General features: G+C 44.4%; 19 protein-coding genes across 19 annotated transcripts; 11 read left to right on the forward strand and 8 right to left on the reverse strand.

The window, feature by feature from the left end:
* Positions 1-3: 3 nt before the first annotated feature.
* Positions 4-1,305, forward strand: HK407_04g07310 (seryl-tRNA synthetase; the record flags this gene model as incomplete). Its single annotated transcript, XM_060420716.1, has 1 exon — positions 4-1,305. The coding sequence occupies one exon, from the start codon at positions 4-6 to the stop codon at positions 1,303-1,305; it is 1,302 nt and encodes a 433-aa protein (XP_060277081.1).
* A 61-nt stretch (positions 1,306-1,366) lies between these two features.
* On the forward strand, positions 1,367-1,783 carry HK407_04g07320 (ribosomal protein L22; the record flags this gene model as incomplete). Its single annotated transcript, XM_060420717.1, has 1 exon — positions 1,367-1,783. The coding sequence occupies one exon, from the start codon at positions 1,367-1,369 to the stop codon at positions 1,781-1,783; it is 417 nt and encodes a 138-aa protein (XP_060277082.1).
* A 106-nt stretch (positions 1,784-1,889) lies between these two features.
* Positions 1,890-2,480, forward strand: HK407_04g07330 (putative 6-phosphogluconolactonase; the record flags this gene model as incomplete). The annotated part of the gene is made up of 1 exon (XM_060420718.1): positions 1,890-2,480. The coding sequence occupies one exon, from the start codon at positions 1,890-1,892 to the stop codon at positions 2,478-2,480; it is 591 nt and encodes a 196-aa protein (XP_060277083.1).
* A 284-nt stretch (positions 2,481-2,764) lies between these two features.
* Positions 2,765-3,334, reverse strand: HK407_04g07340 (peptidyl-tRNA hydrolase; the record flags this gene model as incomplete). The annotated part of the gene is made up of 1 exon (XM_060420719.1): positions 2,765-3,334. One exon carries the CDS (start codon positions 3,332-3,334, stop codon positions 2,765-2,767), a length of 570 nt encoding a protein of 189 aa, XP_060277084.1.
* Positions 3,335-3,438: 104 nt separating this feature from the next.
* HK407_04g07350 (uncharacterized protein) lies at positions 3,439-4,218 on the reverse strand (the record flags this gene model as incomplete). The annotated part of the gene is made up of 1 exon (XM_060420720.1): positions 3,439-4,218. The coding sequence occupies one exon, from the start codon at positions 4,216-4,218 to the stop codon at positions 3,439-3,441; it is 780 nt and encodes a 259-aa protein (XP_060277085.1).
* Positions 4,219-4,461: 243 nt separating this feature from the next.
* Positions 4,462-5,367, forward strand: HK407_04g07360 (serine/threonine-protein phosphatase; the record flags this gene model as incomplete). Its single annotated transcript, XM_060420721.1, has 1 exon — positions 4,462-5,367. The coding sequence occupies one exon, from the start codon at positions 4,462-4,464 to the stop codon at positions 5,365-5,367; it is 906 nt and encodes a 301-aa protein (XP_060277086.1).
* A 197-nt stretch (positions 5,368-5,564) lies between these two features.
* HK407_04g07370 (vacuolar protein sorting-associated protein) lies at positions 5,565-12,800 on the reverse strand (the record flags this gene model as incomplete). The annotated part of the gene is made up of 1 exon (XM_060420722.1): positions 5,565-12,800. The coding sequence occupies one exon, from the start codon at positions 12,798-12,800 to the stop codon at positions 5,565-5,567; it is 7,236 nt and encodes a 2,411-aa protein (XP_060277087.1).
* A 94-nt stretch (positions 12,801-12,894) lies between these two features.
* HK407_04g07380 (rab11-like GTPase) lies at positions 12,895-13,542 on the forward strand (the record flags this gene model as incomplete). Its single annotated transcript, XM_060420723.1, has 1 exon — positions 12,895-13,542. The coding sequence occupies one exon, from the start codon at positions 12,895-12,897 to the stop codon at positions 13,540-13,542; it is 648 nt and encodes a 215-aa protein (XP_060277088.1).
* HK407_04g07390 (uncharacterized protein) lies at positions 13,517-14,413 on the reverse strand (the record flags this gene model as incomplete). The annotated part of the gene is made up of 1 exon (XM_060420724.1): positions 13,517-14,413. The coding sequence occupies one exon, from the start codon at positions 14,411-14,413 to the stop codon at positions 13,517-13,519; it is 897 nt and encodes a 298-aa protein (XP_060277089.1).
* Positions 14,414-14,476: 63 nt separating this feature from the next.
* HK407_04g07400 (uncharacterized protein) lies at positions 14,477-15,343 on the forward strand (the record flags this gene model as incomplete). Its single annotated transcript, XM_060420725.1, has 1 exon — positions 14,477-15,343. The coding sequence occupies one exon, from the start codon at positions 14,477-14,479 to the stop codon at positions 15,341-15,343; it is 867 nt and encodes a 288-aa protein (XP_060277090.1).
* An 82-nt stretch (positions 15,344-15,425) lies between these two features.
* HK407_04g07410 (ribosomal protein) lies at positions 15,426-15,902 on the reverse strand (the record flags this gene model as incomplete). Its single annotated transcript, XM_060420726.1, has 1 exon — positions 15,426-15,902. One exon carries the CDS (start codon positions 15,900-15,902, stop codon positions 15,426-15,428), a length of 477 nt encoding a protein of 158 aa, XP_060277091.1.
* Positions 15,903-16,095: 193 nt separating this feature from the next.
* HK407_04g07420 (ubiquitin-conjugating enzyme E2) lies at positions 16,096-16,617 on the forward strand (the record flags this gene model as incomplete). Its single annotated transcript, XM_060420727.1, has 1 exon — positions 16,096-16,617. One exon carries the CDS (start codon positions 16,096-16,098, stop codon positions 16,615-16,617), a length of 522 nt encoding a protein of 173 aa, XP_060277092.1.
* A 187-nt stretch (positions 16,618-16,804) lies between these two features.
* On the forward strand, positions 16,805-17,908 carry HK407_04g07430 (Met-10+-like protein; the record flags this gene model as incomplete). Its single annotated transcript, XM_060420728.1, has 1 exon — positions 16,805-17,908. The coding sequence occupies one exon, from the start codon at positions 16,805-16,807 to the stop codon at positions 17,906-17,908; it is 1,104 nt and encodes a 367-aa protein (XP_060277093.1).
* A 208-nt stretch (positions 17,909-18,116) lies between these two features.
* Positions 18,117-18,854, forward strand: HK407_04g07440 (RING domain-containing protein; the record flags this gene model as incomplete). The annotated part of the gene is made up of 1 exon (XM_060420729.1): positions 18,117-18,854. One exon carries the CDS (start codon positions 18,117-18,119, stop codon positions 18,852-18,854), a length of 738 nt encoding a protein of 245 aa, XP_060277094.1.
* A 205-nt stretch (positions 18,855-19,059) lies between these two features.
* HK407_04g07450 (methionine aminopeptidase) lies at positions 19,060-20,898 on the reverse strand (the record flags this gene model as incomplete). Its single annotated transcript, XM_060420730.1, has 1 exon — positions 19,060-20,898. The coding sequence occupies one exon, from the start codon at positions 20,896-20,898 to the stop codon at positions 19,060-19,062; it is 1,839 nt and encodes a 612-aa protein (XP_060277095.1).
* Positions 20,899-21,034: 136 nt separating this feature from the next.
* On the reverse strand, positions 21,035-22,576 carry HK407_04g07460 (tRNA synthetase class II; the record flags this gene model as incomplete). The annotated part of the gene is made up of 1 exon (XM_060420731.1): positions 21,035-22,576. The coding sequence occupies one exon, from the start codon at positions 22,574-22,576 to the stop codon at positions 21,035-21,037; it is 1,542 nt and encodes a 513-aa protein (XP_060277096.1).
* A 32-nt stretch (positions 22,577-22,608) lies between these two features.
* On the forward strand, positions 22,609-23,142 carry HK407_04g07470 (uncharacterized protein; the record flags this gene model as incomplete). Its single annotated transcript, XM_060420732.1, has 1 exon — positions 22,609-23,142. The coding sequence occupies one exon, from the start codon at positions 22,609-22,611 to the stop codon at positions 23,140-23,142; it is 534 nt and encodes a 177-aa protein (XP_060277097.1).
* Positions 23,143-23,214: 72 nt separating this feature from the next.
* Positions 23,215-23,457, reverse strand: HK407_04g07480 (uncharacterized protein; the record flags this gene model as incomplete). Its single annotated transcript, XM_060420733.1, has 1 exon — positions 23,215-23,457. One exon carries the CDS (start codon positions 23,455-23,457, stop codon positions 23,215-23,217), a length of 243 nt encoding a protein of 80 aa, XP_060277098.1.
* A 41-nt stretch (positions 23,458-23,498) lies between these two features.
* On the forward strand, positions 23,499-24,458 carry HK407_04g07490 (UDP-N-acetylglucosamine (UAA) transporter; the record flags this gene model as incomplete). Its single annotated transcript, XM_060420734.1, has 1 exon — positions 23,499-24,458. The coding sequence occupies one exon, from the start codon at positions 23,499-23,501 to the stop codon at positions 24,456-24,458; it is 960 nt and encodes a 319-aa protein (XP_060277099.1).
* Positions 24,459-24,748: the final 290 nt, after the last annotated feature.

The raw sequence follows: 24,748 nt of genomic DNA on the forward strand, positions 1-24,748 counted from the left end.
GAGATGATTGACATAAATCTGATCAGAGATGATGGTACACGATGTAAGGTGATAGAAAGTGAGAAGAAGCGGTTTAGAGATGGAAGAGCGGTTGAAGAGGCACATAAACTTGACAGGACAAGGATAAGAATGAACTTTGAGCTTGATGAGATAAACAAGAAGGTGAACCGGTTGAATCGGGAGATCAAGCAGCATTTTAAGAATGGCGGAAAGAAGGAGGATGCAGAGGTTTGTAGCCGAGTGGAGGAGTCTGAGAGGTTGTGCAATGAGGCAGAGGAGTTGAGGGAGCAAGTGAAGGGAGTTGAGATGAACCTGGCAAAGATGATGAAGGGAATAGGAAACGTGGTATTTGATGAAGTTGTTGTCAGCAATGATGAAGAGAGCAATCTGATAGTTGGATCGTACAGGAGTGAAAGAAGGCTTGAAGAGAATCCTGTGCCGTTTTCTGTGCTTATGAAGGACTATACGCATGCAGCGGCGGGAGCAAAGGTGGTTGGGCATCGTGGATACTACCTATCTGGGGCGATGGCGAAGCTGGCACAGGCACTTGCAAGATATGCTATTGATTTTCTTGAGAGGCATGGATATGTGTATATACAAACGCCTGTGATGCTGAGAAGGGATGTTATGGCAAGGACGTCACAGCTGAGCGATTTTGACGACCAGCTTTACAAGGTGGAGGATGATATGTACTTGATAGCGACTTCTGAACAGTCGCTGTCTGCGTTGTACATGGAGGAGAGGATTGTGCCGCAGGATCTTCCGAAAAAGTTTTGTGGGCAATCTCTTTGCTTCAGGAAGGAAGCCGGTGCTCATGGAAAGGACAATGCTGGATTGTTCCGGGTGCATCAGTTTGAGAAGATTGAGCAGTTTGTTGTGTGTGGGCCCGAGGAGTCTGAAAAGCACCACAAAGACATGATGAGGATATGTGAGGAGTTTTACCAATCGCTTGATATAAGCTACAATGTGGTTAGCATTGTGTCTGGTGAGCTTAACGATGCAGCCGCGATCAAGTATGATCTCGAGGCGTTTTTCCCATGCTCTGGCAAGTACCGGGAGTTGGTTTCGTGCTCTAACTGCACGGACTATCAGTCGCGAGAGCTTGACATAAGATATGGGGTTGGGAAGGATAACAAGCGTAAGGTGTATGTGCATTTGCTGAATGGAACGATGTGTGCTATTCAGAGGGCGCTTTGCTGTATTGTGGAGAACTACCAGTGTGCAGAGGGAATAATGGTTCCGAAGGTTCTGCAGGGATACTTTGGAGGCAGTATTATCGGCAACGCAATAAATAAACGAGATTAGCGTGCATAGATGCGAATAGGCATGTGCAATAGCTACATGGCTTATGAATTGATAAGATAGGATGGTTTGCAAGATAGCCCTGTGGATTGGCTTGCTCTTTGGAAACCAAAATTTTTACCCCATGAAGCAGGAGGTTGCATCTTCCAATGTGTCTGAGAGAAGCACAAGGAAGTTTTTTGTTGATTGCTCAAAGCCTGTTGAGGACAGTTTGATTTCTCCTACGGAGGTGGAGGCGTTTCTGCAGCAGAAGATCAAATGCAGGATTGGAAAGAAGGAGAATCTTCTGAAGGTGTCTGTGAATGGAAATGTTGTTGAGGTTTCTGTCACTGGAGGGTTCATTGGCAAGCAAGGGCTGAAGTGGCAGGCAAAAAGGTTTTTGCACATGAAGAGGCTCCGCTCGTTTGTGAAGGTTTTTGCAAATGGAGAGGATGGATTTGAGTTCCGTTATATCAATGATGAGAGCAATCGGCAAGAATAAACTGATGATTTATTTTGGTGGTTTTTGGCTGGAAGACAGATGTTGTTTTATATGTGTGAATGAAAAGTGAAAGGCTTTGATTTTGTACGTGGACCTTGCCCTTTGAATGAGTGTTTTGTTTACGGACGACTTTAATGGGGAGATTTACCGGATTCTTCGATGCTATTCTGGCAGGTGCTTCTCACTGATGATTTCCGGAGGCTCTCTGCTGAAATGCCTTGATGATGGCAGGTATGAGCTGTTGGATACGTCTAGATGGAGTGTTTTTTACTCTGATGAGCGTGCAGACCAGTCACAGCTGAACCATGCAGCAGCTCATGGGTTCCTAAAGCGAATAAAGGCAAGAGTGCACCCTATACACACATCAGTGCCATTGGATGACGCAGCTATTGAATACAGCAAGATTCTGAGCGATTTTGTGATTGATGTGTGTCTACTGGGGATAGGAGGAGATGGGCACATATGCTCTTTGCTGCCTGAATGCCCTGAACTGGATTCCTTGCAGTATGTGACTGCCTTGTCGGGAGCATTTACAGTGTCTCCTAGAAGAGTGTCTGTTACACCAAAGTACATCAATGAAAGAGTCAATGAGCTGATATTTGTGGTTCCTAACAGCAACGAAAAGAACGTCGTGCAGCCTGACAAAAGCATATTGGCAAGAATCAGGAAAGAATATGTTGTTATTCTGAAAAAATGATTGCATTATGCTATGCCATGGAATATATTGAGAAAGATTACAAAGCGATTCTTGTTTGAATATGAACATTAACGGATATGTATTTGTAAAGATAGACAAATCACATGCAGGCACCGCTATTACACTTTATTGTCTTGAGCAATAGAAATATAAAATCAACTGTAATTCATAAAGTTTAATAAATGGTGTTTTATTAGCCTATTTCACATCATTGGGAGCACAGCGATGTATGGCTTGTGAAAGCATCAACAATAAACCATTTATCTCGGCATGGCATGCATTACTTAGTACAACTTCAGATGCCCAGAAATCGGTGTAAGCTGATCTCTCAATGCAGGGCCAAGAACCACCACTGTGTTTGATCCTGGCGGTACCTGTGTTCTACCTGCATCATACACGGCATGATGACGAATCCCCTTTCGTTCAGCATCCTTCAGTATATGCTCTATCTGGGCACTGCTGCCTCTCAACACAATCTTTGCCTCTCCATTCCTCTTCCATTCCTTTCGTAACTCATTATTTTTGAACAGATATGTCATCACCTTGGACATCCCATGGCATACTTGGGAAAGAACTTTTCCTTTTTCCATCTTGTAATCGCTGTTAACTATTATAACTAAGCCATACTCTCCCTTTTCAATACTCCTGCTATTCTTCCCACTATCTGCAGTTGCAGCCAAGTATCCTAAAATAAATTCAACAAAAAACTTCATGCTCATACAGACAACACATGTGATCGTAACAAGCAACAGATTGTTGACCACTGCATTCCTCATACCACTGAACGAATCATTCAGTAAACTAATCGCTGATCTGTAAGTCGAAATGATCAATGCGATAAACTCATCATGCATTCAAGGGCATCCTGCATAGCATATGAATCGTCCATTACCATACACAATCCCACATATCATTCCGCCAGATACACAGAATAAACCATTATAACACATTTAAGGCTCTAGCATCTTTTATTTACTCTAAATTTATCTTTTTTACACAAGCTCCTGTGCGTTCGATCATTCATGGCAACATATCCCTGCGGGCTGCACATCTCAGGATACTTTCTGTAAAACTTCTTGTATCCTCCTTCCATCACATATATCTCTGGAACACTCAAATGTGGATATGGATTCCTCATCCGGTCCATGTTTCTAAGACACTGTGCAAGCCTTGGCGCTCTTATTGAGGAAAACTCGCAATGGAAAATCAACACCTTTGGGCTTCTCAGCAACGGGGCAACCTCTCGTGATGAGCTTATGTTTATTGCATTCATTATATGCCCTCCATTATATTCATATGCGAACCTGCAATCAATAACCTGATACTCAATACCATACACACCCTCAATGACCTGCTTTGCAACATCAACAGATATCCTTTGGATGCTGTCGCTCTTTCCACACCCAAGAGTAGGCAGGGAACTCACCTCGTCATTTCCAAAGTCGTTCCAGAAATCAACTTCTTGCCTCTTACTCATAGCAGATGGAAGCGGTGCTCTTCCAGCCATCTTTATCATCTCACATGTGCTTTCTCTCCTATTCGTAATCTCCTCTAATGAGCCCTTAAGCAATCTCTCATCAAGCATGCTTGACTCCTCGAACGGATTGTTTCCAGGACCTTCAAGCTGCACATCGTCACTGGACGACCAAAAAATCTCTCGAAACGGCTTGGAACACATCGAATCAGCCGGCAGCATGCATGCATCACTCTCACTTGAGGCAAACAGCAGGCCATCCATCCGTCCAGGGTGTTGTTTGGCAGAGCACACAATATAAACTCATTACAGCATAAATTAATGACACAATCACTGCCATGCTTGATTACTCAATTACAGTCATTTGTAAGCAGATGGCCTGGCTGCAACAAATACCAGAGCACGAGTAGCGTAAGTGACCAGCAATGCCATCAAATACCTGAAGCATGCTTTGTGAAGCATACAATGAAACAGGAAAATATTTGAACCCCAGGACAAATACGAAAGATGATAGAGAATTATCTTGAAAAGCTGTTCAAATGCAGCCTGCTGACCGAGCTAGAAATAAAACACCTGTGTGAAATGGCAGCAGAGGTTTTCATGAAAGAGGAGAATGTGGTGAGTGTGAAAGCACCTGTTACTGTTTGTGGAGATGTGCATGGACAGTTCTACGATCTGATGGAGCTGTTTAAGGTAGGAGGGCTTCCACCATACACGAACTTTCTGTTTATGGGGGATTATGTGGACCGGGGATACCATTCTGTAGAGACCATTTCAATCCTATTGTGCCTGAAGGTGAAGTATCCTGACAGGATGTGGCTACTGAGGGGAAACCATGAGAGCAGGCAGATAACGCAGGTGTATGGATTTTACGACGAGTGTGTTAGGAAGTATGGAACATCGTTGGTATGGAGAACCTTGACGGATCTTTTTGACTACTTGCCTGTGGCTGCAGTTGTTGGCAACGACACGTTCTGCTGCCATGGGGGGTTGAGTCCGTCATTCGAGACGCTGGATCAATTGAAAAGCATTGACAGGAAGGTTGAGGTGCCTCACGAGGGGCCTATGTGTGACCTTCTCTGGTCTGATCCTGATGAAAGGCCCGGATGGGGCCCATCACCAAGAGGGGCAGGATACACGTTTGGAAGAGACATAACAGAATCGTTCAATGAGAGAAACGGACTGAAGATGATATGTAGAGCGCATCAGCTAGTGATGAATGGGTACAACTGGAGCCACGAGAAAGGATGTGTTACCATATTCAGTGCACCGAATTACTGCTACAGGTGCGGCAACCTTGCTACCCTGATGGAGATGGATGAGTACGGATCGTACAGCTTTACCCAATTCGAGCCATCTCCAACAAAAGTGGAAATGCTTGTGTCCACAAAGATTCCTGACTATTTCCTGTGAATCTCCTAGATCGATCTATCAATGACTAAACTTATTAGAACAGTTATTACGTCTTTTTACTTGCTCAGGCCATCCAGTTACTACATACATAAGTTTATTTCATTAGCACACAACATGAGCTTATTGCTTGCCATTGCTACCGTACTGTATAAGTTGAATACTTCACATCTGTGTTGATTCCAGAATGGTGTATTATCTTATCCACCCATTATCGAGCCGGTACTTGCTTTTATCTGTTTTACAGAATTGATGAAAGCCATTCTTTCTACATTAACCCTAAGCACACCAATTATAACCTGATGAATTTTTTCATCAACATCTACACTTGATATGCACACATTCAGCACGTCGTGCTTGCTTAATAACAGCATTCTTCTTGTTGTTAGTATCAACTGGCACTTCACATTAAGCGTGCCAAACGAAGCATCAGCAAATCTTTCATCAGATGCTCTTTTGATCATCACCGAGAATATGTAAAATCCTTGGCACAGGCCTTCATCATATCCATACTCATCGATGTAGGGCCTTGGATACTGGATTCTAAACACCTTTCCATCAACGCACGTTTTTATGCTCTCTGAAACATTCGCTATAAGATCTGCAACACCAGCAATTGGCTTTGCAAACGCTCCAACAACACCCTTACCCAGCCCTTTTATCATTCCAGAAACACCACGCGATGCTCCTCGGATCGGTGTGGTTGCTATTCCTGCCACTCCGTGTGTTATTGCTCGAACCAACCCTCCTGTTTCTTTGCATATTGCTGCAACCACACCTTTACGGCTTTTGCTCATCGGTACTATAAGATAAGCATCATGAATGTAAGGACTCCAAGCATTCTTTCTTTTTTCAGCATCAAACGCCACAAGTGCAACGCCTGCACTTACACTTCTTGAGAACCTTCCAACTGTATTAGAAACTCCAAAAGCTGTGTTTTTCAGTAGGCTTTTTCCTCCCCTCACAATTCCGCGTGTGGCGCTAGTGTCGCCAGACATAGACTCAGCGAGCAATCCTTTCATGCCTATTGACACAGATTCAGTAAGACTTCCAATGTTTCCAATAAAATCAAGATGCGCAAACACTCTGTAGAAATTGCTCTTGAACTGTGCAAGATAAAAATCACCAACCATGCTGATGAGTCTATCAGTGGATGTATGCACTCCCTCTTCCCACATTCCATCGATCTCAGCAGAAAAATCGCTGACGTTGTTTATCAAAAACCCCATCACACTTGACACAAATCCCGATTCCACATCTTTTAGGAAATTTATCTTCATCCGCATCTGCTCGATTCTCATCCTAGAAATTCGGATCCATGCTTGCTTATTTGCGTTTTCTCCATCTCCATGCAGTGCACACACATCAAATATTCTCGCGATTTTCTTTGCAAGTGTTTCTTCAACATTCAATGCAAACCCACCGATATTGCAGTACATATCAGACACCGCAATGCAATGCACAGATCTATCTATTTCAAATCTTAGCGACATAAAGCTTCCCTCCTCTCCTCTCATTCGTCCTATGCGCTTCGATTTCTCAAGAGGATAAACAACCACCGGAAAAACACAGAGCAACGCCTGGTTATCAATCTGCACACTGCCAATCTGCAAATCAACTTCAGAATTCTCGTATGCAAACGCCTCTCCAAGCAGCTGCATAACCCCACATCTACGCTTCACCAATGCCCTTGTATTCGCCAAGTTGATGCACAATGCCTCTGCACCCTCCGCATCCATAAATGAAACACCCGCCTCGCCAATATCAAGCACCATGCTTACACAATTGCTCATTAAATCATCCATATCTTCCGACACAACCACAACCCTACATCTGATTGTCTCAAAAACACATATCATTATTCCAGCAACCATCAAGGTCTCATTTCTATTCAAGTGAACCTGTGTCTGTATTCCACATATTTCAAAAGCAATAACCGGCTCAAGTACCATGCTTTCCAATGCATACCAGTAAATAGACATGCTATTGACAACACAATCGGCAATCCCACGGTCCTGAACAAACTTCGCTTCAAACCGCGTATTGTTGCATATTGCATATGGCCATTCATTTTCCTCCATTACAATAAACACCTGTTGCTTGTTGTCCATCATCCTACTGACACTGAATAGCACACAATCCGGAATCTTCAGGCTGAAGTGCTTCTTTGCCGCAATATCTGCTGGAACATACACATTATCTCCACTCATGCGCACTCTACATCCATTTCCTGCTGCAAACAGAAACACCCCGCTTGATATCATCTTCATAGGGCTTGTGCTGTTTGCCTCCACACTCAAATATTCGTGCTCAGACACTATCAACAGTCTGAACCTTGTGCTATTGACAAACACACATGCATGCCTTATCACAATTGCTTTTGCATCCTGCATCTGCTTGACTTCAACAAGAACATTCATTCGGCTCAGCTGCATGCCAACTCTGCATTCCACGCCTTGCACCGTCCCTTCTGCATTCATCAAGCTGCTACTCTTATATCCTCTTGCATCCACACCTGCTTTCTCCATCAGTTTATCTGCATTCATATCCACCTGCTTTGCATCGTTACAAGCTACCCCATCCTCGGCACATGCAGCGTTCTTCATCAGCACAGTCTCCGTAATGCACATCTTGCCTGTATCAATAGGCGCGCCAAGTCTATACCCATCAACTTCCATATCACGGATCACCGGTATCACTTCAGAACACGCTATTCCCTTCTGATACACACATCCATTAATCATTACATCGCTGTCCAAACCATTCATCACCATCATGCGCGAGCATATGGCAATCCTGGCCTTGAACATAAGGTCATGCCTTCCAAAAAACTCATCAATCCCACAGCTTTCCTTCGTTATCAACAATCGCCTCCTCCACACTCCAATCGCCTCCTCTTCACTAAACACCTTTGAACTCTCTCCACTCTCAGCATCAAGAACACTAAGCAACAAATACTCGCTTGCATCAATTCCATACACATCTTTACATTCTCCATCACTTATACTAAACAAAACATTCTTCCGGATCAATCCATTCTTAGATTCGTCTACAGCAAGCTTCTCATTTGTCCATAACATAAGATCTAATGCAAGCCCAGTTCTGTTCATTATCTCAAAGATAGGATACACAATCATCACAATCATGCCAGGTATACGCTCATTCCTTGAAACAACATCAACCCCAACAGTAATCTCCCCATCCATCATACATCTCCATCCAATCCCTTGTTCCACACTCCCCACATTCATCCTTCCAACCATAGAGTATCTCCTCTCAAATCCCATCTCTAGCATAAAATCTCCGCATAAAGGCACAGTATGCATCTCTCCTCCTTGCATCTCAATCTCAGCCACATTCTCATTTGAGTACCTTATCCTCATGCAAACCACCAACTCACAAAGATTAATAAGCACCAGTGAATGAACAATCGTCACTGCAAACACACCATTCTTCTGCTCAACACTCAAAATACACTTCTTCCCATCAACATCAATGCTTGTTTGTCCAATGCACACATCTACACATCCTCCACTGCTTCCATCTTCATTCGTTATTTTTATACCTTGCTCGCAATTCCAAACCTCAGCATCACAGGCTTCGCCTGCTTCTACTTTCAAATCACCTCTCATTGTCCTTACCATCAACAACACTTCCGTTGCATTCCTTACTCGAACCTTTCTATACCCCATATTACTTTTGGTAGATCCTCGAAACACACCACAAACACTCTCAAAAACATCTCTGCTTCCCAAGACTCTCAATCTATTCAGTGGGCTGACACTCACTCCACTGCATCCACCACTAATAGCATATACATTTTCTTCAACAACAGGTACAAACCTTCGGCCGTCATATTCATACATCTCAACTCCACATACAATCCTGCCTTTCAGCCTCGCCTCTCCATCAATCGCAATATATCCAATAGGCACACAAACCTTCATCATTCCTCCACACGCCATGCCTTCCATTCCCATCATAATCATTCCAATTGCTTCTCCATGCGTCTCAATTTTCAAAACTTCACAAACTTTCAGGCAATCACAAAAATACATGCACATCGTATCAATAGCCATGCTCACATCACAACATCCTCCTTGTACACTCAGCACAAGCCCCTTCTTCCTTCCCCTTCGTTTCCTGTACTCCACTATGCTTTCTGTTCCAAACGCAGTTTTACAATACATCTTGCATTCTCCATCATATCTAACCTCCCTTAATCTTATCACCTGCATGTCGTTTCCATAGCAGAGTATCGCCTCTTCAATATTTACATCGATAGCCTCCAAAAAGCTCGGCCTACCATCAAAACCCCCACTATGCATGCATGCATCTGCAAATGCATAAACTACACTCGCAATCCTATGCATCTCAATCCCAACCTCTATCCTCCTGCAACGCATCAGCATTCTGTCTTCCTCATTAGCAACGCTTACTTCACTCAATCTAGCCAAATGCATATCCTCTGTTGCTACTTCCAACACACTTACTTCTACTTTCCATCGGCCGGCATTCACTATAGCCATCACCACTCCCTCAACATTCAATCTATCTTCATTAGATGCTATCCAAACACATACATCCAGCATCACTTTCACATTTAAGTCAATCATACAGCCACAGCTCCTCATATCCTTCCCTTTAATTTCCTCCTCATTTAGCATCTTCATCATGCATCCATATATACTCGCAAGAACATTTACAACTCTATCGCTTATCTCTCCATGTATCTTCACATTGATACTGCCCAGCTTTCCCAATGCCAATCCATCAACAAGCTCAAAAGCAACACTTTGGCCACAACACTCAGATCCAGTATCTTCACAAATCACCACACTCGCTGGCATCACATGCATTCCATACTCCCCAGCCCAGCAATTCAGCTCAGGCACTCTCATCACCAAGTATTCAATATTCACCTGCACATTGCTTAGACACACTTCCTTGCCAATCATACTATACTCCTTCATGTATCCTACTCCAAACACTCCCCAGGCAAACCTGTAAACTTCCATCAATTTGCATAAGTCCTCTTTCTTAAACGCTAAATTCACCTCATCACTTCTCCATAACTCTCCATACACCAGCCCATTCACGCATAGCATACTGCTATTCATCCGCACTATCGCTTTCTTAACATGCCCATCACTGCATCCATCAGCATCCACTTTCATCTGCATTTCCCTTCCGCGCAGTCGAATCCTCAGCCTCTCAATACTAACAACAACTCTCAGTCCTTGCAAGCTTCCTCTTCTATTCACCATCACATTCATTCTCCTCAGCATTCTTCTATATCCACCACGAACGCTCAGATATCCAACATCCACAAAAACAGACTCGTGCAAGCGCACATTCATCTTCATCTTGGGCACACAAAACACCTCTTGTCCTTCTCCATCAACCAGCCTACATCCATACACATTGCAGAACATCAAACTTCCTCCGTTTCCTCCAATCCTTACCTTCTCCACTTCAATAACACCTTCGCTCACATTGATCTTTATCGTGTCAGAGCACACCTCGAAGTTTGGAACAGTGAATCCCGAAGGAAACATCATTCCATCCCGAGCCTTCCCAGCAGACACCTCATGCATGTATAAATCCATCATCGATGTTTTTGCATAAAACACTCCGTCTACAAACAATATGCTTACCTCTATGCTGTTAGAAAGCGGTATTCTTGCCTCAGTAATCCTGTCTGCCACACTCACAACCACAGACGATATACACAACGATCCAACTCTTCTTCGGCCTATAGAGTCGTCCAGATACGACACACTCACATTTTCAGATACAACACTGTGCCTTTTGCCTTCCCCTGCATCAATCAGCTTCAGAATGTCAAACTCAGTAGTAAGCATCCTTATCTTCGCATTCACACGGAATCTGCTTGGAAACCCATGAGGCATACAAGATGGCCGCAAAGCACTCCTCACACTCCTCACAAGCACACCAAGTACATGTGCCAGCTCTTTCTGGTATCCGTACAGCATCCATCGATCTATGTATCCCTTAAGGTACATGTCTGTTCCTTCATATGTTAAGACACACTTAACTTCAGCAAAATGCGATACAAGTTCGCAGTAAGGCTCATGCTCATTCATGCATGCATCAATAAAGTATCCCTTCGACTCGTTCACCTTAAATCTTATAATTGCTTCAGATAACAAATCGCTAGAGCTGGCACTTACTCCAGAAAGGATCATGCGAGCACCTTGCCCCTCCCCATCAATAAACTCAACTACAAGCTTTTCCAGAAGAACACTTAACTGCATCTTTGCCATGCTTTTCTCTTTTATGCATATGCTCTGATCATAGAGTAAACTCTTCCATGACATTCTCTTCATCTGACTCGATCGTATCCTTCTAATCCTCAGCAGTCGCTCAAGGCACATCTCTCTTTCATATGCATTCTTCTTATCTACTTCTTTTTGTGTTAAGCTGTGCCCACCCAGAAGGCTTGCATACTCCTTGATTCTAACCACTAGATCAGGTATGTCATCAAGCAATACGCCTTTCGACTCAATTATTCTGACTTGTAATCTAACAAGACATTTGAGCATTCTAACGATGGCTGGCTTATCAACAACAACAGCATCGTTGATTCCATCAAGCCCGTTCGCATCCCTCAGCATCCTGAGCAACATTTTGTACTCGCCATGCATTCTGAAAAGCTTCCATCTAACACCGTCCTCTTCATAGTCCCTCACTCTCGCCATGATCTCTTCAGCAACTGCCTGCCTTATCTTGATTCTCAGCTCGCCAATGCGTGTATCAATGCAAACTCGCTCATTAGCCATACTTATTGTAGAAAGCACATCAAAAGATGGTATGACGGCCATCAGCCCAGTCGTCTCGACTCCAAACACATCAAACATCTTTGGATTGCTACCTCTGCAGTCTGAACTGCTAATTTGCCTTTTATTGAACGAAACCTGCCTGATCCTAATGCCCATAGGCACGCCGCTGACATACTCAATGCTTATGTTTTCCACCAAGACACGAAATCCATTTCCAGCGATCAGGTCTGTAAACAACACAGAATTGCCGCCATCGTCAGAAAAGAGATTCAATCGATCAAGCCTACTCATGGCTTCGTATGCCTCGTGTGCACTGCACTCACGGCACAGCCCTCCATCTGCAAAGCACCAGCAAAAGCCCGCCTTTCCAAGCTTGATTTCAACATCGCGGATGTGAATCTCAACAGGATGCTTGTTAAAGCTCTTCCACGGAACCTTGACATGGAGCATCCCAATGCTATTGCATATCACCCTTCCCTTGAAGATTGTCGATATCACACACGGCTTGATCCTAAGATTCGTGACTGAGACATGCCCTTTGAATATCCCAAGCTCTATCTGATGCCTATCTATGTTCTCAACATAGCTGCCGAGCACCCTGTTCAGTATCCTCAAGAGGATCTTCTTGAGCATTTAGGGATCAAAACAAACACGCCATGTACTACGATCAGATTTGATGTCGTTTTGGATGCATTAATAGTTATAAGTTGCTTCTGTTTATTTACTCATGCTAATGGCCTCTCGATCAGAAAACTTCGACTACCTGTTCAAGATCGTGCTGATTGGAGACTCGGCCGTGGGGAAGACGAACCTGCTTTCAAGGCTGACCCGCAACGAGTTCAGCCACGACTCAAAAGCAACAATAGGTGTCGAGTTTGGCACACTCACATTCAAAATAGATAATGATGTCATAAAAGCACAGATATGGGACACTGCCGGCCAAGAGCGCTACCAGGCAATTGTGCAGGCATACTATAGAGGAACATCAGGTGCAGTCATTGTATACGACACCACAAATAAAGACAGCCTTAGAAAGGCAACAGGCCTGTGGCTATCGCAGCTCAGAGACTTCTCTCCAAACGACATTCCGATCATGCTTGTGGGAAACAAGGCAGACCTGGAAGCTGAGCGCGAGGTCGATACACAGAGTGCAAGAGACGAGGCTGTTGCAAACGGTCTTTCATTTTTTGAAACATCTGCAATGACCGGAGACAATGTCAGGGAGGCATTCTTTGAGCTGGTGTCTGCCATCTACAAACGCGCAAAGATGCAAAGATGCAGTACAGACAAGAAGAAGCTAAAAAGCGCCAAGTTTGATACCGAATGCCTTAAGGACCCATCCCGCGAATCTAAAGCAGGGTGCTGCTGGAATTGAAGCGCATGTATCGGAAGTACAGTACTGAAAGCACTGGTATAGATATGTTGTCATTAATTGGAACAAGGTACTCAGCCAGCCCGATCAGCACAAAATAAACCATTCTGCTGTGGTTTCCATAAAGAATAAAGTATACCACTAATGCAAGCAGTATGCCTGAAACCATTCCATGGACAGACTTTGATTTCTTCCCAAGCAGCTGTCCAACCACAGACGCCGCTGTGTCTAGAAAGCAGATCGATATCAGCGAGCACACATACTCTTCGTCTTTTACGAACAGCCTTGGATACACACATGCTGCAAGAAGATATGCATGAGAAGCAATAGTTGCTCCTCGGTCGTTGTTGCTAAGGAACAACATCAAGTGCACATTGATGCAGTGGGAAGATGAAAGAACCGCTGTGATTAGAAGAAGGCCTTCTGCAAGTACAAAAGACAGCCTTTCCTGCCTGTAGAACACAAAAAATATACAAACATGGAATACCTTTCTTCTCCAATTCGTGCTAATTGTTGCTGGAAAAGCAAGTTGTATAAGCATGCACATGCATGATATTCCTAGTATTCTTGCAAGCGTGATTGGCTCAGAAAGAATTTGTGTGCAAGCAAGATTGATGTATGTATGTATACTAACCACAGTGAGTATGTCTGATATCTTCTCAAGCATGCTCTTGCTTGAATTACAAATAAATGCATACTTGATACTTTGGAAAAGCATGCCTGGATGCCTTGATTCTATGCACTGTGCAACTACAGGTATTGTAACTGCCTCTAATGCAGTAAATGACTTCCCATGTGTATTCAATGCGCTTATTCCAGCCAGCAGGTCAATTATGTTATATAAGCATTTGATATGATCAGAAATGCATATCATAGAGTGGGAGCAGCAGGTGAAACTATTTATGTAGCATGCTTCCTTTGTTGATACATAGATTGCATGCGACTATTCACCGTATCTGTTTACACTGCAGCATTTGGTGCATTTGATGCTGAATCCATGCCAGATGGCATTCAAGTCCAGCATGACATTCATTCAGGTATGATGCTTAGCTTCACAAACAGAGTCAATCTACTTGCATTTGCCGATATGGCTGCAAACACATATTCAAAAAGTAGTCTAAGCAACGAGCTGGCTGTATTTGGGTACGGCGATAGTAGGTTACGTGCAAAAGCATTTGCGCATGGCACTAGTGTGGTTGTGGCATTCAAAGGAACAAGCCCTGCATTCATGGGAATAGAAACAGGACGAACATCAAAAGCAGACAAATTTATTGACAAGGTTTTATACTCAATATGTAACACGCATGAATGCGAGCTGCAGAAGCGCAAGGACCTCAACAGAACGGGATATCTTGCAGATGCACTTCAAATAGTACAATCTGTTGCGAATATGTATCCTGGTAAGAGCTTGGTTCTTACTGGGCACTCAATGGGTGGTACCATTGCATCTCTTACTGCAACCATACTTAACCTCCCTGCAATAGTATTTTCATCACCCGGTGATGCATACATAGCAAGGATTCTTGGAGCTGGCATGCCGAAGAATGTGCATCGGAGCATCATACATGTTGGAATGTGCAATGATGCCGTGTTTAAAGGCGAATGCAGCAAAGCATATGGCCCATGCGGAGTGTTTGGATACAGCATCCAGACAAAGTGCCATGTCGGCACTGCATTCTGCATAAGCAGTGATGGATGGAGCAGTGTACTGTATCATCCAATCGGTGTTATCAAAAGCAAGCTTGCATCCTTTGATGACATTGTGCTGGCCAACATTCACGAAGGAGGCTGCCATGCCGAATAGCATTCAGCGGCATGCATGAAGACACTGCATGTTTGTTCAATGCAGGATACATATACATCCAGAGCGCAATAAAAGTATTTTATTAGATACTCTCAAGAAGCTTGAATTCACCCTGTGGTGTAGACTTCTTGATACATCCAAGAACCACATAGGACTTTGTCTTCGAAAGTGGCCTAGTCTCGCCACAGATCACACTGTCTCCAGTACTTATCATCCCCTCAAAGCACGGTGACATGTGCACAGACAGATTGGTGTGTCGTCTGCTGTATCTCTTGTACTTCTTGCTGTAGTGCAAATAGTTCACCACCACTACTATCGTCTTCTCAGCCTTCATCTTCTTAACTACTGCCCGGATGATCCTTCCATGGACATTCACGTCTCCCGTAAACGGGCACTTCTTATCGATGTAATTCCTTGTATAGGCCGTCTCGGGCGCCTTGTATCCATACACTTCTGCACGAACCTTCCTAATCGCCTTCTCTTCGCCAGAGCTATATGGCTTTGCATACACTCCAGCCTGTCGAGGGAATATCTTCAGCGACTTTTCAAGGTCTGCCATTCGTAGGGTACAAATTTTTGGCAAAATATTTTCGTTCCTCCACATCTCAATGCCGTGCGCAGTATTTCATCATCAGCATTGGATGCGCCAGCTACACTCCGCACTGCACTCATCCAGCACAAGAATGCCCGAGGTTTCGATTGTGCATCGGATCCAATATATAAATCACCGGGTTTCAAACCCAGAAAACAACATGGCTGCAGGCAAAGGACACTTCTCAACGGGCATCCTTCTAAAGGACTACAAGCGGATCCAAGAAAGCCCCAACGAGTACTACAGCGTGGGGCTTGTGGACGGAAACATATACACGTGGGAGGTGCTGATTTTCGGGCCAAGAAAGACGCCGTACGAAAACGGGATATTCAAGGCAGTAATGCTCTTTCCGGCAAGCTACCCAGACTCGCCGCCGACATTTCGCTTCTGCTCAAAGATGTGGCATCCAAACATAGATGAGAATGGGAATGTGTGCATATCTATCCTCCACGATGCAGGGGAGGACAAGTATGGCTACGAGTCTCTTGGAGACAGGTGGCTTCCTGTGCGGACACCGGAGAGCATCATCATCAGCATCATAACGCTTCTGACGTCGCCGAATTGCGAAAGCCCCGCAAATGTAGATGCTGCAAGGCATTTTAGAGAAAACGAGAAGGACTACAGGAGAGAAGTCATGAAGCTTACAGCAATGACACTGGAAGAATACGACGATCAAAGCTGAGTCTTTTGGTTTAAAAGACCGCCACTGCAGTATCCATCCTGAGCAGCAATGTAGAGTGGCTGTAGCAAAAGCAAATCGAGCTGCAAATAAATATTACCTGTGCTTATGACTTATTAGTGTGTTGTTGTGCAGATCTGTATGCTTTGAATGCACGACCCTTCCTGAGTGGAACAGCCCTACCATACGTATGATGGATGAGAAGGAATCAATGAGATCGATCATTCGGTCACTGGCACTTGCAATGAGCAATTCAGAAGCTTCAGAGATGATTTCAAGGCACAGAGGCAGTGCCCGGAGGATTGCACGAATCCCGTCGGTTATCCACACAAAAAAACAGTATGCATGCTTCAAAGTGATGACAATCGTTGACTGCGATATTCTAATGCTGGTTGATGATAGCAAGTGCAAAATCGAGGAAACTGGATGCATTTACACATGGATAGATATCGAGCTGAACTACAATTACTTCACATACGCAGAGGTGCTTGAAAAGATGCTTCCTACTGGTGTCCAGGTGCCATCGTCATTTGAAATAGTGGGCAGCATTGCGCACCTGAACCTAGATGGGCAGCAGATGGACTATAGGCATGCAATTGGAAGAGTAATTCACGAAAAGACAGGAATGACAGTGATAACCAAAGTTGGGTGCATATCAAATGAGTTTAGGTCTTTTGATCTTGAGGTCATAGGGGGAGAGCCTAACCTGCAAACTGTCCACAAGGAAGGAGGGCTTCTGTTCTGCATCGACTACAAGAATGTTTATTGGTGCTCCAAGCTACAAAATGAAAGGCTTGAGCTGCTGAGAATGTTTATGCCTGGAGAGACTGTTTGCGATCTCTTTTGTGGGGTCGGGCCTGTTTCTTTGAGGGCACTCAAGAACGGATGCAAGGTGTATGCAAATGACCTGAATCCACATGCAATTGAATGCATCAAGGCATCGATTGAAGCCAATAAGCTCAAAAGCAGCAATATTGAGGTGTTTAACCTTACTGCCGATGAGTTTCTGAGCGTGATGGTAGGAAGGAGGATCGATCACTTCTTCTTGAATCTTCCTGAGCATAGCCTGGAATACCTTGAAAGAATCAGTGCATGGAATGCAGATGCCCTTGTGCATTGCTATTTCTTCAGCAGGAATGACGAGGATGTTGAGCAGTACATCTTCAGAAAGATCGGCCTAAAGGTATCAAAAGACTTGCTGAGGATTGTAAGAAAGGTGTCTCCATCAAAAAGCATGTACAAGCTTGAAGCTTCATGTGAGCTGCTACGAGCGGGATTTGTAGGTGGATATTAAATCCCTCTGGATGTTGAAGATGTATGCCCTTGGCATAAGCATAGCGATGCCTTGATGATTGCGTTATTGTAAGTGTTGGTATGGCAGCTTGGCAAATACATATCTATGAACACCAGAGCTTTCATTTATACAGTGGGTTTTGCAATGGACCAATTGCGAGCAGAAAGCCCCTTTGAAAAAAATAAAAAGAAAATTAGTTGGACACAGGATGGATGTGAGGGAAGAGGATAGTCTTACAAATCCTCAATTCCATGAAAGAATGAGCGCGTTGAGGTTTCTGAAGGCATTTATACTCATGGAGGCGGGTCTCAGCTTTATGAAGATATCTACGGGATTGACTGTGCTGGCGCTTACCAGGCATGAGACTTGCGAGATGCCTCTGAAGTTTTTCTTGTTAGTGTATGTAGTAATGACAATTGCCAGATTTGGGATCTTTTTATCGAAGAATATGGCGTTTTTCAGAATAAACAGGATACCGGAGTACAGGGAGGATGCAGATACGAATCTACTGTCGAACTTTACAGAGATCCTGCTGTTGTTTTGGTACTTGATTGGGTTTGGATGGTTGCAGGAGTGCAAGAACTGCAATGTGACAAACCCGCTGCTGTACTACACGTCTGCAGTTTTCATCACGCTTGGATTTGTGGCGTTTATAGCACCGCTGCTTGCAATTATGCTGCTTCTATTTTTGATAACATTTATCAAGCCAAAGCTGCAGGAGATACTGTACAAGGACCAGAACGATCTTTCGGATGATACCTATCATTGTACCATATGCTTTGACAACTATGTGCCAGGCACTAAGCTGAAGCTCCTTCCATGTGGGCACCATTTCCACCAGGAGTGCATTGATGAGTGGCTTGATCTAAAGGACACTTGTCCATTGTGCAAAAAGAACATCAATCTGCTGTATGATCTGATCGACCCGCCCGGATATGAGGTGTGACGCAGTCAAATGCAACATTCGATTAATTGTATGCGAAGTGCAAATGAGAATGAATTTTGCTGATCAAGCACACAAACACTTGTCAAATAAATCTTTAGAAAACACTTGTAGAACCCATATAAACACGCAATTTACTCTCCAATCCTGCCAGCATAGCTATAGCTGCTGCAAGCACATATGCATCTCACACAAATCACCCACACTACTATTTTCGTATAGGCACTGTGTTTTCAACCAAGAACTTATATCCTGGCGAGCCAATCATGAACGGCTCGAGTGATTCCCTAATCCCTCTGCTGACTTTGTTCAGATAATCAACTTCATCCTCATTCATCAGGCACACATCAACCATCTTGAGCTGATATGGAACAAGTGTAAGATTCTCTACAGCGTTGAACCCGTTATCTGTGCCAGTTATACACACTAGATTCTCAATCCGTATTCCATACTCTCCTTCCTTGTAGTACCCAGGCTCAATCGAAAAAACCATTCCCGGCATCAGCACCTCACTGCTATTGCTTGATATGCTGGGTGGTGACTCATGCACACACAAGAAGTGCCCAACTCCATGCCCAGTTGCATGGCCATAATCCAGTCCTTCCTTCATCAGATCCATTCTAGACAGTGTATCCAGTGACGATGCAGGCATGCTTGGCTTAAACCTCATCTGCATTGCTCTCAGCTGCCCTTTCAGAACAAGCGTGTAGTTTCTTTTCTGCTCACTGCTTGGTACTCCAAAGTGCAGTGTCCTTGTCGTGTCTGTTGTTCCAAACACATACTGCGAACCGCTATCAATCAATATAAGCTCGCTCCTCTGCAGCACCTTAAGCCCGGCCTTGTGGTGCACAATTGCTCCATTCGGTCCTCCCCCAACAATTGTGCCAAAGCTCGGCTGCACATATCCATCAAACTCCCTCTTTATCGCATCCAGTTTGCTTGCAACCATCTCCTCAGTTATACCCTCATCAAGATTCTCATCAATCCACTCAAACAGCCTTGTAAGAGCTATTCCATCATAAACGTATGCTAAGCAGAACCCTGTAATCTCCACATCTGTCTTGACTGATTGGAGCTGCCTTATACTTCCTGTATACTCAACATTTCTAAACATACTCCTTACATGTGCATTGCATCTTCCAGACACAAGCACGTCTTCGTCAACAAGCCTGGCATGCTCTTCAAAGTCATCGTATGCATACACTTCAACACCATCGATTTCTAGCTTCCAATTCACAAACAGCTTCACTGCATCTGCAGAAATCAGGCAATACGAATAAAAAACCGGGTTATACATTATATCAGACCCTCTCAGGTTGAACACCCATGCAATTGTATCAAGATCTGTTATAGCAAGCGTCTTCCATTCTCCAGCAATGCTCCGTATCTTCTGCAGCTTCTGCCTGTATGGCATTCCAGCAACACTTGTGTTCTTCTCAGCAGCCATATCCTCAAGCTTTCTTTTATATTCCTCATCATTGCATATTCTCGCCAACTGCATCTGATACTCAAAGATCATCTTGTTTTCAATCGCATATACCTCGTTGAATATCCTGCATGGCTTGTCCTTCCATACCTGGTCAACCAAATCAACATCGATATGCCTAAGCATCAATCCTTTCAGTGCAAGCTTTTTCTCAAGATCATCATACATCTTCGAACTTATAAGCTTTCCACAAACACCCACCTGCTTATTTTCACACACAGACTCAATATAATCCTCCAGTTTCTCGTCCTCTCCCATCTTCTTCAGCCTGTAAGCCTTCAGCTCGTTAATGGCCTGTATATAGTATCTTGAGTCTGTGTACAGCACCGGATGCCTGCATGTCACTGCAATTCCATTCGATCCAGAAAATCCTGTCAGAAACCTGATCCTCTCATCTCCCTTTCCTATATATTCATTCAGATGCTCATCAGATGCAAAGCTCAGATACACAGACACACCGATCTCTGCCATCAGCTCTAAGACAGCTTCGCCACTTCCGCCATCTCCTGCACTTGTATTATCACCGTGCTTGAGCAATCCTGCTCTTGCCTCCATGCCCATCCAGGGATTCAAAATCAAATGCCTCCTCATCCCGTCCCAACAAAACATCGAATCCCAACCATTTATTAAAGCAGGCATCAAACACTCGTTGCCTCATCAACTTGCACCATCCCAGCACTTCGTAGCCAGATCCACATCACTCAGGCTTCATTGCTGGGAAAAAAATAACATCTTTTATGTTCGCTGCATTCGTCAGATACATCACCAAGCGATCAACACCAAGCCCCCATCCCCCCGTGGGTGGTAGACCATACTCAAGAGCAGTGCAGAAATCCTCATCAAGCATCATTGCTTCCTCATCTCCGGCATTCTGGTCATTTGCCTGCTGCTCAAACCTTTCTCTCTGCTCAAACGGATTGTTAAGCTCTGTGTATGCATTGCAGATCTCCTTGCTGTTGATAAAAAGCTCAAAACGCTCAGTAAGGCCTACCTTCGACCTATGCCTCTTGGCAAGCGGAGACATCACCACAGGATAGTCCTTGATAAACGTCGGGCTCACACATTGAGGCTCAATAACATGCCCAATTAGCTTGTCAAGAACCCTTGCAAGTGTGTGCGGCTTCTCAACTGCAACATTCTCCTTGGCACACACATCCATAAGCTTTTCAAGAGTTTTCTCATCCTCAAGATTCTCTCCAGTAAGCTCCAATCCAAGCTTGGCATTCAGCTCTTCAAGAATGCTTATTCTCCTGAACGGCCTACTGAACGAAATCTCAACAGGCTTTGCCTCCTCTCCACGCTTCTTAGGCTCATATCTCACAACTTCACTTGCAAATAGCTCGTGCACCAATCCAGACAGCATCTCCTCCGTCATATCCATAATATCATTGTAGTCTGCATATGCCATGTAAAACTCGCATGATGAAAACTCAGGATTGTGGGTCAGGTCGATGCCCTCGTTTCTGAATTGCTTCCCCATCTCATACACCCTATCAAACCCTCCAATCACAAGCTTCTTAAGATACAGCTCGGGCGAAACCCTCATGTACAGATCAAGCTTTAGCTCGTTGTGGTGCGTAATGAACGGCTTTGCTGCTGCTCCGCCGGGAATCAAGTTCATCATCGGCGTCTCAACTTCCATAAACCCTCTGAAGTCTAGAAAAGCCCGCACATACTTCACTATCCTTGCCCTTGTCTCAAACCTCTCCCTCGACTCCTTGTTAATCAGCAGATCAAGATGCCTTTTCCTGTATATTGTTTCTGCATCTCTCAGCCCAAAGTGCTCAGTGGGAATTGTTCTCATGCATGGCGCAACAACATCAAGATCACACACAAACACAGACTGCTCCAGTGTCTTTGTCCTTCCAGGGTTTCCCACAAACCCAACCACATCTCCTCTCTTTGCAAATCTTACAGCACTGCTTCTCTTTGCATCCTGCTCCTTAATGTTAACAACAAGCTGAATCGCTTCTCCTCCAGAAACCACATAGAAAAAGCAAAACCTTGAGTGCATACGTATGTTCATAATCCTCCCTGCTGACCTCACAACTTCACCTCCTACAAAAGGCGTCGATTCCTTGCCTGCCATATCCAGTATCTCCCTAAAGCAGTGGCTTACCTCAAACTTGTGAGGATACATTTCGTTCCCACCGGCAAGCTCTGCCTTAACTGCACTTGATCTCTGCACATAGAACTCCTCTTCAGAAAGCTCCATCCCTCTATCCTCATGACTGGCCATGGGGGCACATCACCTTGGCGTTTTACCCTTCCATGCATAGGAAGACACACAAGAACAACAAGAAAATCGTTAAGGCCTTGAAGGGCGCTGGGTACAGAGAGCCATTCCGTATGGTAGCCGAGGAGCAGTTCATCACAGCAATGAACAAATCAATGCTCAGGCTGAAGCATATCACAGACATATTTAAAAGCCAGCCGAGGCTTGGCGTGACAAAGTGCACATACAAAGCATACCAAAAGCTACGAAAGACACAGAAAAGCGACTTCTGCAGATATCTTGAAGTGCTTGACTGCGGCCATGAACACACAGAATGCTCATTTGACTGCATAGAAGAACTAATACGGAATGCAAGCAAGAAAAAGTGGTACATTCTGGCAAGCAACTCGTATCAGATAACCGAGGGAATCGCAAAAAAGAAAAAACTGCCAGTGATTACATGTGTAAAGGGTAGCCTGGAAGTAAAGGCCGATTTCAAGATTGTTCCTGTTGACACTGGAATGAACTCAGGCGCCAGCACAGACGAAATCGCACGCCTTGGCATGGTTCTGCATGATAGCCGAAGCTAATTGCCGTCGGTCCATACGAATTCTCAAGCACATCGTTCATGAATAAATAATAATTATCAGCAGCCACACAGTTTATTTCTGAAGAGACTTGCACATTTCAACAGTGTCAGTGCACAGTCTGAACCTAGACAGTATTGCATTGATTGCCCTGCTGAGATCCTTTGCTCTTTGTGCAGACAAGCTGATCACAAGCTGATTGCCGTGATGCGAATACTCCACATGTGCCTTATTGACTTCAGCATCCTCATTGCATATTGCGGTCGAAACGAGCTCTGGAGACTCGCAAGGTAGCTCAAGTAGTGCTTTGAACACCATGGGCAGGCTGATTTGTTTGCATTTGTGGTGAATCCCTGCGAATGGCATTGAACAGATATGCTAGTCTTGCACTGCACACAGCAGGAATCTATGTGTTTTTCATTGTGTTTGGAGTTTTTGGAGAGAAAATAGCCACAGGCACATATGCAGGCAAGAAATATGAGTCGATGCTGTTTCCCATAGTGCTCCAAAGCCTGGGAGGAATGATGTTTGGGAGATGTATGATGGGAAGAACCGGAGGAAATGTGTGCAGGCGTTTGATGTTGAATTATCTGTGCCTAGCGCTTTTGAGCATAGCATCGGCGAGCCTTGGAATTTTGTCGCTAAGGTATCTTAGCTATCCTACGCTAGTGATAGCAAAGTCATGCAAGCTTGTGCCTATTGCGTTGATAAACATCTTGGTGTATAGGCGGCGAATGAGTTGCAGAAGGTGCTTGTCTCTGTGCCTTGTTTCTGTGTGTGTTGTACTATTTTCGCTTCTTGATGGCAGCAGAAGGAGCGGAAGCGGAACGAGTGTGCTTGGAGGGATGATTCTTGTACTAAGCCTGGCGGCAGATGGGTTTATTAACTCGCAGCAAGACCATGTATTCCGAGAGTTCAAAGTGACGCCGTTTGAGATGATGTACTACACGAATGGGTTTAGGCTTGCAATTGTTCTTGCAATGGGGCTGAAGCAGAACAGCATTGGATATACGATTGAGTTTGTGAGAGCAGTGCCTGGGATGGGCGTTGATCTGCTGCTGTATTCGGCATTTAATGTGATTGGGCAGGGGGTGGTGTACTCGATGGTGCAGGCACATGGGTCGTTGACTCTTACGATGGTGAATGTCACGAGGAAGATGCTGTCTATTTTTGTTTCGTTAGTGGTGTTTGGGCACACCATGAGCAGGATGCAGGTTGCATGTGTGATAGGGGTGGTGATATCGATAGGTTTGGAGGTTATTGAGCCCAAGGCAAGGAAGCAAAAGGCAGAAGAAAGTGGGAAGATAAAGGATGAATAAAGGCAGCAGGGTCTTGTATGAAAGCGGCTATGAAGGATGTGCCTATGGATGCCTGATGCATGTAGTTGAATAAACTGTAGGCAGGAGTTGCGAATGATTTGAATTTTTTTCTGCGTAACCCCTGCGATGTCTCTGTGGCTGAGCAGAAGTGCAAACTGACTGTGAAGCTGGGGGATGTTGCAGCACTTTGTGATGAGAACGTTGTGTGTACTTAGTAGTATTATGTGTCATAGTTACTCTGAAAGTGTTTTTATTGTAATATGTTGTTATAGTGAGTGATATTAGATCCC

Source organism: Ordospora pajunii (genome assembly GCF_021821965.1).
Source record: "Ordospora pajunii strain FI-F-10 chromosome Unknown Cg_04, whole genome shotgun sequence".
NCBI classification, from domain to species: domain Eukaryota; kingdom Fungi; phylum Microsporidia; family Ordosporidae; genus Ordospora; species Ordospora pajunii.